Source organism: Cnephaeus nilssonii, assembly GCF_951640355.1.
Source record: "Cnephaeus nilssonii genome assembly, chromosome: 14".
Taxonomy (NCBI): Eukaryota; Metazoa; Chordata; class Mammalia; order Chiroptera; family Vespertilionidae; genus Cnephaeus; species Cnephaeus nilssonii.
In genome coordinates, this window is record NC_137085.1 from 29,825,552 (window position 1) to 29,838,073 (window position 12,522).

Sequence of the window (12,522 nt, forward strand, 5' to 3'; positions counted from 1 at the left end):
GAAACCGGCCCTCTGGCCTGCTGCTGGTCCCAAGCAGTTGGGACTCTGCAAACGGCCAGGACTTCTGCAGACAGGAATGGGGCCTGGGTAAACAAGGCAGGGATTGAGTTTAACAGGGTCAGGGTCAGGGTAAACAGGGACAGGGTCTGCAAACAAGGACGTTGTCTGTGCAAACAGGGATGTAGTCTGCATAAACAGGGTGGGGATTGAGTAAACAGAGACAGAATCTGGGAAAACAGGGGCTTGATCTGCATAAACAGGGTTGGATCTGCATAACAGCACCTGATCTGCATAAACAGGAACAGGGGCTGCAAGCAGGGATGGGACCTGCACAAACTGGGAGGGTCTGCAAACAGCCAAGGCCTGGGCAGACCAGGCCAGGCTTCCCATTACCTCCAGTCCTAGCTCCAGCACAAGTGGAGGAGGGAGTACTCAGTACTGGGGAGGGCCCCCGTCACTGACCGGCCTGAGTGCTGTGGCCAGGCCTGGATGTGAGTGAGCTGAGGCTCCTACCCACTGTGTATAGCTGTAGCCCCTCTGGACCTTCCAGGGTGCTGCCCTCCACCTTCAGCTTGATGACATCTGTGTGAACCAGCTCACTCTGCAGTCACAGAGGGGATGGGGAGGGCACATAGACAGGGATGGATCAGCAGGGTTGCGGGGTATCCCTTTTCCAATCAGCTCCCCCCCCCCATTCCCCATCCACCCCCACGTTACCCCTTCTGGGAAACAGGCACCTTCACGAGCGTCCAAGACACGATCCTGCCATCAGATGACACAGAGAAGAAGTTAAGGTTGTTGTCCATGTCATCCTTCTGCCACTTGACCTGAAACATTCAAACCGTGAGCTCTGGGACTCCAAGTGAGTGTTGTGTTAGGCCTGTGAGCTGAGCAGGGCTCCCTCAAGAACCTATCTGAGCTTCAGCAGCAAGTTCTGGAAGCCCATTTCCCAGCGCCCCACGATTGGCCCACCCTCCCTCCTACCCATCCCTGTCTCTCTTATCCCTCTCGCCCGGACTATCCCGGGGCAAAAGTGCCAAGTCAGGGCACTGGCTTGTCGGTGGAGGTGCCCGATTCCTCCCTGGGTTGGTTCAACCTCCTCCCGTAGACAGGGCCTGGAAAGGACAGGGCCCCCACCCCGTCTCCTCATTTATGAAACGGGAACCGTAACAGCACAGGTTTATTGTACGGAAACATTAGATAATAAACGTGAAGCCCTTAGGTCAGAACATGGCATATATTAAGTGTTCAACAAATGTTAGCTGATGTCCTCATTATCATTATCATCCTAGGAATTGGGGTGCAAATGTTCTGCAGCTGGCTTCCCCTGTTTCCCCCTCCCCGATCTCCTCTTTCAGGCTTAGCCTTTTCTAGGCAGTCTTTCCTCTCTTCTCACCTTCACTTCGCCACTAGCTCCTGCTCCCAGAATCTTTCTCTCAAAGCTCAGATTTGAGCTGCATTTCTCCATCTGCAAATTGGGGTTAATAATCCTGCCCCACCCATCTTCTCAGGGCCAGAAGCAAACATATGGGAAAGTGTTTTGGAGACAGAGCTGTTGTCTTATGAAGATGACACGCTTGAGGCTCAAGTTTCTGTTGCCAGATGTGGAGGCTGGGCTAAGCCATGTCCCAGAGGGCTGGGGAGGGGCCGGGTGCCTGAAGCTTTCCATCCTCCTGCTCCCTCCAGACCTCCCATGCTGGGACCATGGTCCCTTCCCTTGTCTCAAGCAGAGGCCCAGTGAGGGAGGCAGGAACCCAGTGCCATGCTTGTAACCACAGCTGTCACCATGACTGTGGAGGGGTACTGACAGGGGAGAAGGAAAGGGACTGCGCCTCCACAGCCACTACCCAGGCCTGGCTGATCGGAGCTGCAGAAAGGCAGCCACTCTTTTGTGCTTTCACTGGGGGGGGGGGGGGGGGGGCGCGGCTAAAACACCACAGAGCTGTGAGCCACAAGTCAGAGCTAGCCCTGACGCTGAGACCACTTCCCCTCTGTGTAAAGGTAGTCTCTTTAAAGAGGGGAGGGAATGGGGGTGTCAAAGGCCAGGCTGTAATAGGCGCTAGGGAGCTGCAAAAGGAAGTGTTTAATGAGCAGCCGCCAGCATGCATGGAAATTGTATTTCACACCCCACTTAGCAGCCTGATGCCCAATGGGGGGTGGTGTGTGCATTTGCAAGTGAGTGTGTATGTGTGTAAGTGTGTGCAAGTCACACACACACTCCTGGGGTAGAGGTGGGAGGGTAGGAATAAAGTGTGTGGGGGTACAGGTAGTGAGTGGGGTTAAGAGAATAATTGAATGCCCAGGAAGCAGGTGGTAGGGAGGAGATGGAGGCTGCTTAACAGCTTCTTTCTCTTCTGCCTTATCTGATTAGGGCAAACCTGCTTGACCCCAATTTGTGCTCATTTATCCTTTTTACCACCTTCCCCAGTGTTGTACAGAACACACACATACACACACACCCAGCAAAGTGTGGCTAGTTGAGGCTTCACAGTGGGGCATGAACAGGGCTGGGCTATTCAGGCGGGCTCCCCAGGGAAGTAGCCTGTGTCATGAGACAGGAACCCAGTCCTCTTTAAATGGACAGTTTTCTTCCTGGCTCCAAAACCTTCCATGGCTCCCTGCTGCCAACAGAACAAAGTCCATCTGCCCCAGCCTGGCATTAGAGATCCAAAATAACCTCCTTAGTATCCCTGAGACACAGTCCCTTTGAGAAGGACCTAGGCTCTGGTGTCTCTTCTATCTCACTCACCAGCCTGGCTCTCCTTCAAGCTCCAGGTTCATATGGCCAACTGGCTGTAGGACCCCTCCTCTGGCACCTTGTATTAACTTCTGGCCAAACCTGTTCCTCTTCTGCATTTCCCACTTCTACAGATGCCATACTGGGCACCCCAAACCAAGTCCCACAAATCAGAGCTCCAGGCAGCATCACCAATTCTTCCCTTTCCCATATGAAATCAGTTGTGTCCTTCTATTGGTTTTACTGCTTCAACAGCTCTGGACTCTATCTTCTCATTTCTCTCTGCATTGCCTCTGTCCTAGCTTGGGCTTCAAGATTTCTCATGCAAGAGCCAGAGGAAATCTCCCAGACTCAAACATAACTGCATTACTCCTCTGCCCAAAACCCTGTGATGGCTGGGCAGTGATTTTCAAACTGTGCTGGGGGGAAATCTCAGGAGTCTGGGGAAAGCACCTCAGGGGACAGGGAGTGACAAGGGGCCCTCAAACAAGTAGGACCCTGATCCTACCAGTGCAGCTCCACTCTCATCTTTCTAACATATTGGGCTTCCGTACAAACACTTCATTTGCAACCACCAACCTGCAAAGTCCAAGGTTCTACCTGCCAGAGAAGCACACTCGTGGATGGTATCTGTGCTTGTCCCAGGTTCTGCTCCCCGTCCCTGTCTCTCACACGTGCGCCAAATGATGTGCTGTTGTCCAGCAGGCCACTCTGCTTGATGCCCCCGTGTCATTGCACCTGTGACCCCTTTGTATCCTTCTTCATCTCACTAATACTTTCTCATCCCTCACAATTCCGCTCAGGTGTTGCTTCCTCTAGAAAGACCTCCCTGGCTCTCTTGGCCCTGCTCCCCATCCCGGACAATCTGAGTGCCCCCTCCTCAGGGCCCCTCTGAGCCCTCTGTACCCACAGCATACACCCTGTCCTGCTCAGCCTGTGGCTATAGTTATCTACCCACTAGGAACTCCAGAGAACAAGCCCTTAAGCATCCTCAGCTCCCAGAGGAGCAAACAGAGAGGAGTTACCAAATGGATGAATGAGGAAGGCGGGGGGGGGGGGGTGCTGGGAAATGAGGGAAAGAAGGAAGCAGGAAGTGAGTAAACTAGTGAGAGACAGGCAGGCCCCTCCCATGTCCCAAGCCATGATTCCAGCCAAGAACTCTGAGTCTTCAGTTTTGCAAAGGCAGCAGCCCTGTTTTCCTGACAGGATGGTGGGAGAGCTGAAGGCCACCCTCTCCAGATGGGTTCCAGTCTCCCTGGCACCTGCCCAGTGAGAGGGAGAATGTGGCTTCTGCATGCCCCGTTTCTTTCCCCAACCTGCTATTTGACGTAGAGAACATAGCAGAGTGGGAGCAGGGTGGTTGGCCTTGGCTCCTGGCCTTCTCCTTGGCTTGAAGAGGGTGGTCAGGCCAACCAGAGATGCTCCATGCTGAGCCCTGGACTATCTGAAAGCATAAAAACCCTGCAGACATCTCTGGATGGAGACAACGAACTGGGAGGTGCGTTTTTAATAGAGAAACTCCGAGGCTGCAAGCTCTGCACCCCTGGAGAGTAGTGCGTGTGTGTTGGGGAGTACGTAGTTGGGGGGGGGGGTGGCATTGTTTCCCTCCCTCTGCCCCGGCTCTGGGTGAAGGATGAAGCTGAAAGAGCACCATGTCCTGTGCCTGGACAGTCCTCCCTCTGCTCAGGCCTGTCTGAGAGCTGAGAGCCAGTACCTGGAGCAGGTAGGTGTCCACATGGCTCAGGGAGCTCAGGGCCAGAAGAGGCAGGGGCGCAGAGTCTGACTGCAGACTGTGTCAGGGCAGGGGGCAGAAGAATATGAGAAGACGGAGTCCCAACACTGTCTGATGAGCCAGAGGCCTGGGGCAACTTGAGGCAAAAATCTATCCCCAGATTCTCCCAGACCTGCCCATGAGGTCAGGGTACACAGCCTCAGAAGGAAGGGGACCTTGGAAAACAGTGAGGAAGGGCCTGAAAAGCCAGAGCCATGAGAGCAAAACCATGAAATGAAATCCACTCCCAGTGCAATAAGATGGGGGATGGGGTGAAATCTAGACCCCATGTCCAGGTAATGGTCCCATTCTATGTCTGTCTGGAGAAGTGGGGTGCTACAGAGAAGCCTCAGGGTCAGACCTTGCCTACCAGGCCTTATAGTCCCACTCAGAGGGTGGGCAATGGGCAGCACCCACCCCTGTCTGGGAGTTCCCCCAAATCTAGCCCAGATGGCAGAGGAGAGCCTTGTGGGGAGTTGAGGAACCCCACAGACAGGGAACTGGAGCCCTCGACATACTCAGCAGAGGCCTGTCAGGCCCTGGATGCTTCTAGCCACAGGCTCTGGTCACTAATCACCATACCTAAGACAACCTTAGCAGACAGATGGGCCCTTTTCTTTTTAAATCCTCACCCGAGGATATTTTTTCCATTGATTTCTAGAGAATGAAGGGAGGGAGGAGAGGGAGATAGATAGATAAACATCAGGTGAGACAGACATATCAATTAGTTGCCTCCCACCCTTGCCCCTACCAGGAACCTGCACCCATGACCGGGAATCGCACCCATGACCCTTTCGTCCGTGGGCTGATGCTCTAACCACTGAGAAAAGCTGGCCAGTGGATGGCCTTTTTGATGGGAGCTCTGGGGCAGCAGACACGCTCTTACTGCAGACCCTCTTACCTTGTGACTCTCACTTCTGCCCTTCTTTGCCCCTTCTCACACCCTTGACCACTGTTATCCCCACCCCCTTGTCTGTGGCCCTCTCCTCCCCAAAGTCCCTTCTTCAGTGGCTCCCAGGCCCACACACTACTCATCCGTACCCACGTCTCCCCTCCTGGTCTGAGACTGACCTGCCATACAGGGTCCGTGTGCTTGCCAGACTTGGCCGAGCTGCGGAAGATGGGCTGGGAGTGGGGCTTCTTGAGGTTGTAAATGGCCACGTTGCCGTCATAGTGGCCCACCACCACCAGGTAGGGGTGGTCCATGTGCATGTCGAGACACATGATGCCGCTCTCGCTGCTGAAGGTGTATTCAGGGAAGCTGGGGTTCTTCATGCTGTAGAGCAGCAGCATGCCCCGGCTCTGCTTCATGAAGTCATCTGTCCCGGGGAAGATGGGCCTCTGTGGTTGGGGCATCCAGCTGCCCTGCCAGGAAGCCCCTGTGCCCCTTCCCCACCAGATGGACAAGCCTTGCCCTGCTCTGCCTCTCCAGAGAGTGGGCTTCTTCTCTGGCTTCATCTTCTCTGTCTGTGAAATGGGATCATAAGACTTGGTCTACCCTTTCTCAGGGTTCCTGGGAGGATCTAACGACCAGTAAAGGTGACCAGGCTTATCTGAGTGACGGACCGTCATTCTCCTTATTGTCCCTGGGGTACAGGAAAGGATGCAGCTCAAAAAATTGCTACATGAAGAATGTGGGCGGGTTTGGGAAGGAGCAGTATCTTCAGAGAGGGTTCAGATGCCTTAGGCAAGGGGCAGGCTGCTGTTCTTAGATGCCTGCATGATGCCTATGTGCCTCCCAGCCCCCCAGCTAAGGACAGGGGTTCAGTTTGGACTAACACGGAATTGTCTATAGATGTCTCAAACTAGCCACCTCTGGGCATTTCCCCATACCCCCTGGCCTCATAATCCCCAGTTGCAGCCTGAGCCCTAGCTCTAGGCATGCTCCCAGAATCAAGAAGTCCCAGACCAGCCAGTTTGGCTTCCACAGGCCACTGTGCCATCCTTCTGGCCTGGGCACAGCTTTTGGTGGTCAACCATGGACCACTCTGCAGAGTTCCTCCTCCCTGGTTGCCCCATGTCAAGGGAGAGCTTCCCACTCTGTCTTTCATTCTTTGCACACTTGGTGCCCATCCTGACAGTGCAGTCACTGAACAGAATCCAGTCCCAAGCCCTCAAGTCCAGCTCTCCTGCCACCAGCCCAGGACCCTTTCCAAGCTCAGAAGAGCCAGAGCTGGGCAGGGGGAAGGCTAGAGCCACCCTCCATCTTTGGGGCCCCGTGCTAAGGCAGCCTTTGGTTGAGAAGAGGGCCCTCTCCCCCAAAGGACGGAGTAAACATGGCCTGCCAGGGCCCAGCAAGCTTGCTCTCTCCAGGGGGAGGGTTGCCTCCTGCTAACCCTGCTCTGCTGGATAATCTCTAAGGCCTCTCTAACTTGGTCTTCAATGATCCACAAGATTTGGAAGAGGAGAATCAACCACCTTCTAATCCCGTGCCTCATCTGGCAGTTCTCAGAAAGCCATAGCCTCAGGGGAGGGACAGCTTAATTCCACCATAGACCTCTCACCGCCCTCAGCTCCCTCTGCTAGGGCCCAGTGAGGAGCATGGATGGATGACTTCTTGAACTGGCAATCATCAGTGGGGGCCTCAGCCCCCCAGCTCTATCTTTGCCGTGCAAGTAACCACTCTACATTGTAGGGGGTCACTCTAGAGAGTTCTGGCTGTCAGGAGAAGCCTGGGCTCCTGCTCAGGATTCAGGGAGAGCTGGACAGGCAGAGGGCATGTTGGAGCATCAGGCTAAAGCCAGGTCAGTGAGCACAGGGAAGTAGATGACAAGCTGTAAAGACAAGGATACTGAGCCAGCCTCAGACAGCAAACCCCCTCCTCCCTTACGTGGCCTCCCATTCAGGGCTGACTCTAAGGCAGCAGCTGTTTAATGACTCCCTTTAAAGTCATACAAGTGGCACATGGAGGGGGGCTGTGGTAGGCTGCATAATGCCCCCCAGAGATATCCATGTCCTAATCCCCAGAACCCATAAATATGTTACTTTGTACAGTAAGTGATTTTACAGATGTGATTAAGTTAAAGACCTTGAGATGGGGAGATTATCCTGGATTATCTGGGTGGACCGAATGTAATCACAGGGGCTCTTATAAGGGAAAGAGGGAGGCAGGAGAGTCAGAGAAGGAGATGTAACAACAGAAGCAAATGTCAGAATGATGCAATTGCTAGCTGGAAGGGAGCCACAAGCCATGGAATGTGGGCAGCTTCTAGAAGCAGGAAAAGGCAAGGAAATGGATGTTCCCCTAGAGCCTTCAATAATGAAGCCCTGCCAATCCCTGATTCTTGTTCAGTGAAATCCATTTTAGACCTCTGACCTCCAGAATTGTGAGATAATAAGTTCGTGTTGTTTTAAGCCTTGAGGTTTGTGGTCATTTGTTATAGCAGTAATAGGGCACTAATTCTGTAGGCATTTGGGGAAGGCCGACCCAAACCCCACTTTTAAAAATCAGAAGAAGATGCCCCCATAGATGGCACCTTTTCCTGGGGTGTTTTGGAAGCTGTCCCTCCAGAAGTCAGGAGAGTGGATGCAATGATCCTCAGCACTTCCGATGACAATAATGAAATCCTACCTCGGTTCCCTACACCCCAGCCCTGCCACCTTAGACTTCAGGAACAGAAATGCCCCTTGGGTTTCATAGTCCCCAAAGGGAGGGTACCACCCCAAGGCTGCCCCAAGAAAGGGCATCAGTGCGAGAGGGTTCCAGCCCCCCAGCATGGCGCAGAGGCCATGGTGCCAGGCTGGGCTCAGCCTCCCAGGCAGCTGGGCTTCTCCAAGCACTCTCATCCAATTAGAATTCATATTTAAACAGTGTGGGAAGTAAGAGCAAAGCCTTGGAGACAGAATACATCAAGCGGGACATTTAATTTGATTTAGGGAAAATGAGGCAAACATTTGAGAACCTAAATAACTAACCAGTAATTAAACTAACAACAGCAATGCCCTTGCACTACAACCCAGCAAGCACAGTGGCCTTTATGGACTGTATTTACAAAGAGACCTGACAACATAATTAGTCCTGTAAATTTTACGCAGCCTGCAGCCGAGGAGTGATGGATTTTGTGTGTGGAGGATGAACAGGGAGAAATGAGGTGGATGAATTTCCATTTTCAGTAAATGAAATTAACATTGCTTAATTAGTGAAGCTGACAAATAAATGATCGGGCAAGATTTAAATCCCTACAAGTGTATCTTTGGCCTGGGCAGGCGCAGGGACAGGCCGGGCGTGATGTGACTGAGTGGGAATGGGTTTAGTGCTGGGACTCGGGCCTGGCTTTAGCTCCTTTTGATGGTGCGGCCCCCAGAGGGAGGCTGGGCTAAGGGACAGCTGGGAAGTCAGGACCACACAGAGTTCCTAAGATCTGTTCCATCGTCCCTGCCTGACAGACCATAAGGAGTCCCCATTCCCGTGCCATGAACTGGCTAATGAGCTGGAAAGGACCCCATCAGTGCAGCAGGCTGACATAATTGCAACCCAGCTTTGCCCCTCTTCCTGGACTAGCTTCCTTTGCCCTCCAGTGTTCCTCCATCTGCTTTCACTTGCTGATGCCTCTTTCTCACTCTGCTTGGAACATGGAGCCTGGCCCTGGGAGGCGCCCGGGCTCTGCCCTGTTCGCAGCCAGGCATGACCTTCACCTGGCACCCAGCAGCGCCAGAGCGGAGGCAGGTGCGGATGCTTCTGTGCTGCTGCAGGCAACCCCTTTCCCCACCAGCTTACTCCCAGCCTGGCTCCAGGCAACCTGCCCTGTCCCCCAAATGGGGGCTTGGCCTCCGTCCTTCCTTGGGTACGTGGCTATCCCTGCCAAAGTCTTATTTGGCTGGGTCAGAGAATAAACGTCCGGGAATTCCAGGCAAAAGGAGGCCTGGGCTGAGATCCTCAGGGTCAAACCCAACGACAAACCCAAACGTTCACTCCTGTGTTTGTTCACCCGAGGCAAAATCTGATGGCGGAAGGCTGGCAGTGTGATGGATGCTGGGGAGCCAGTTGCTCCTCACAATGACCCCGTCCAGTAACTGGGGTGCCTTTGGCCTGCCTCAGCGTTGCCCTCTTTCTTTCAGGGAAGCACCTCTTTCTTTCAGGGCACTCAAGAGCATGGGACTCCCGGGGCAACCTCAGGAGTGAATGCGGGGGCCCTCCTGAGTCCCAGCCCAGCGTGGCTCTGCTCAGGCCTCTGCAGAGTCGCCTAAGACATGCGGGCTCTGGAGAAGGATGCCCATCTGAAAGCTGGTCAGCAATGGTGCCAGCAGCATCAACAGCAGACGCCAGGCTGCCACCAGGCCCTGCTCTCTAAAAGAGAGGCAGGGGTCGTCTGATTCCCCTCTGTCCCCACAGCCTTCTTTCTCCTGAGGGTCCTGTAGGAAAGCTGAGGGAAAGACCAATAGACAAATCAACATGATTGTCCTTTGCATGTGGGTGGTCCCCCAGCTTACAGGGCACATTTGCCCCCCTTTTTACAAGTGTGCCTCACAGTAGCCCTGGGTTGGAGGGCCGGCAGGCGTCAGGCTCTCCCTGTCACCAATGGGAAAACCAAGGCTCAGAGAGGCTTCTGCTTCCAGGTCAGTCCACTGGAAAGTGATCCTCCCGCAGCTGAGTGGCACCTCCCAGGCATGTGGATGTGGCTGAAAGGACCAACGAAGGGCCAAGAGGCCCTCCCTGGTGAGTGCCTGTCCAACGGAGGCTGCTGGGCCTGTTGGACTTTAGGTCACCTATTCCTGGGGGGTGGGGGGTGGGTTACTCTCCTCCACTGCTCCTGGCAGAGGCAGCCTCCATGGACAGTCTCCACAGGACTCTGAGCAGCCGACCCTGCTTCTGGCCCTGGGTGGGAGGAGGATGGGGCTAGAGCCCAAGCAGCTTCTCCTCCCACCTGCTGGGGAGCCCCCCACACCCCCACCTCAGGCCTGGGCAGAGAGCCTGGGCTGAAAGCAGCCTCATACCCATTCATGTCCACACCCACTCCTGGGAGGGCCTGCCCAGCCCCCCAGCCCTGTTCCAGGCCCAGTAGCTGCAGCAGAGAGGGAGGAATGTGCTAGTTCCCTGCCAGAGGGGGAGGGTGCTTCCAGCTTGGCAGCAGCCCACCCGCAGGAGTAGGGACACAAAGCGGGCATTTAGGGCATCCTCAAAGGCAGCCCCAACCATGAAACTGGGAGCTGCTCCAAGATCTCCTCCCTGAGAGGAATGACAAACACCAACTCCTCCTTGCCCTGCCCGCCCCCCAACTCCCCACCCTGGTCAAAGAATGGGCAGACAAGCGGTCCGAGGGGCAGAGACCAGGAACTTGTAAGCGTGCCAGCCAACAGCAGCTTGGAGAATGGAAAGGTTTTCCTGTTCACAGAAGCTGATCCTCCCAGCTAGAGAACAAGCTGTGAGCCTGGGAAGCTGCAGCTAACACGAAGTGTGGGGCCCTCTCCTGTTAGGAAGGGGGAACGTCCAGTCCAGCAAGGAGGTAGGGGCTTCTGCAGGGACCAGGAACATGGAGGGGAAGCAAATTACCAAACAATTACCACACAGTGCAGTCTCCTGCTGGGGGGAGGGGGGGAGGGAGGAGGGGGGGCAGGAGCACCTTGGAAAACAGTGATCTCCTAAGCATTGCCCCACCCCTGCCTGCTCCAGGGTCTGGTCAGGAACACTCCCCTCCCTCAGCTCCCCTATCCTATCCTTCCTGTCCATCCCATCCTTCCCCAGGTCTGGTCCAGTATGCCTTCTCATGCTTCTTAAGCCTGCTTCTCCATTCCCACTCCATAGTCATAGTTCAGATCCTGCACCAGTCTCTTAACTGGTCTCCCAAATCCAGTCTCACACCTGCAATTCCACCTACACTGGTCGTGTCCCTCCCCTTCTCAAATTCCTTCAGTGGTTTCCCTTGGGAGAAGGTCAGTAGACTGTCCTCAGGACAAGAGCCAAGCTTCTTGGAATGGCTTACCAAGCCCTTTCCCCCAAGCTGACCCTGCCCCCCTCAACAGCTTCATTTCCTGCCATACCTCTGGTGCCTCCAGGCCTTTGCACATGCTGGTCCCTCTGCCAAAAGTGATCTCCCCTTCTTTCTTCACCATGACAACTCCTTCAAGGCTCATTTGGCACAATTCTTCACCCAGCAGCACTAAGTGCTGGTGTGGGTTGTCAGTCTTGAGACAACTGACTATGAGCCCAAGGGCAGTGACTGTATCCTAGTCATCTCTATCTTTCACACTTGGCAAAGAACTCTGCACTGATTAGGCGCTTAGTGTTTGCCAGTTAAGTGAGCAAATAAATAAATAGCCAGATTACTTACAGGAGCCGTGTCCCACTGCAAACAGATCCTTGTACTTTGGATTCCTGCAAAGGAAATATGAACCCATTGACCCAGGAAATGGACATGACTCTCACATGGACACAAGATTTCCCATGAACACTGGGGCCTATCTACACTGCAGACATCTACTGTTGAGCTTAGAGACCTGGTCTTATCCTACAATCCCATAAGAATCCCAATCCCATTTTTTCTCATAATGCTGCATGTCACCCTCAAGATAGCTAAGCACAGACGTGAGCTGCTTAGGGCTTGGCAACAGGAGGTACTCAGGGGCTCTAGGTTTGCTGCAATGCCTACACTTACCAGCAGAGGGCGGTGACGGCCAGGCGCTTGGCTTTGTCAGTTTGGAACTTCCAGAGAGGCAGCAGCGTACCCTCCTGGTCCCGGTATTCATCAGCAGCATCCTCATAGTACTTAAAATCTTAAACATACACAAGTTGTCAGCCCTGGGACTGCCACTTTATGGCAAATCCAGGTCCACCACCTTCTATCTGTACCTCCTTGGACAAGCAATTAACCTCTGTTTCAGACTGGGAATAGTAATAGTACTTAGTAATAGTAATAGTAATAGTAATAGTAATAGTAATAGTAATAGGACTCTCCTGAGAATTAACAGTTAATATATGTAAAATGCTTAGAAAAATACCCTGCACATAGTAAGCTCTCTATCTGTGTTACTGTTATTGTCACCATTGTTGTTGGAGGTAAATTACAATAAGGTGGCC

General features: G+C 53.8%; 1 protein-coding gene across 1 annotated transcript in view; it reads right to left on the reverse strand.

Annotated features, from left to right (window-relative positions):
• The window catches only part of DNAI1 (dynein axonemal intermediate chain 1), a gene marked incomplete at both ends in the record, with an annotated part of 35,607 nt that overhangs the window by 11,081 nt on the left and 12,004 nt on the right, over window positions 1-12,522 (reverse strand). Inside the window, 5 exon segments of the mRNA XM_079790832.1 lie at window positions 514-601; window positions 738-827; window positions 5,580-5,827; window positions 11,777-11,820; window positions 12,101-12,218. Coding sequence (XP_079646958.1) covers window positions 514-601; window positions 738-827; window positions 5,580-5,827; window positions 11,777-11,820; window positions 12,101-12,218 — 588 coding nt within the window.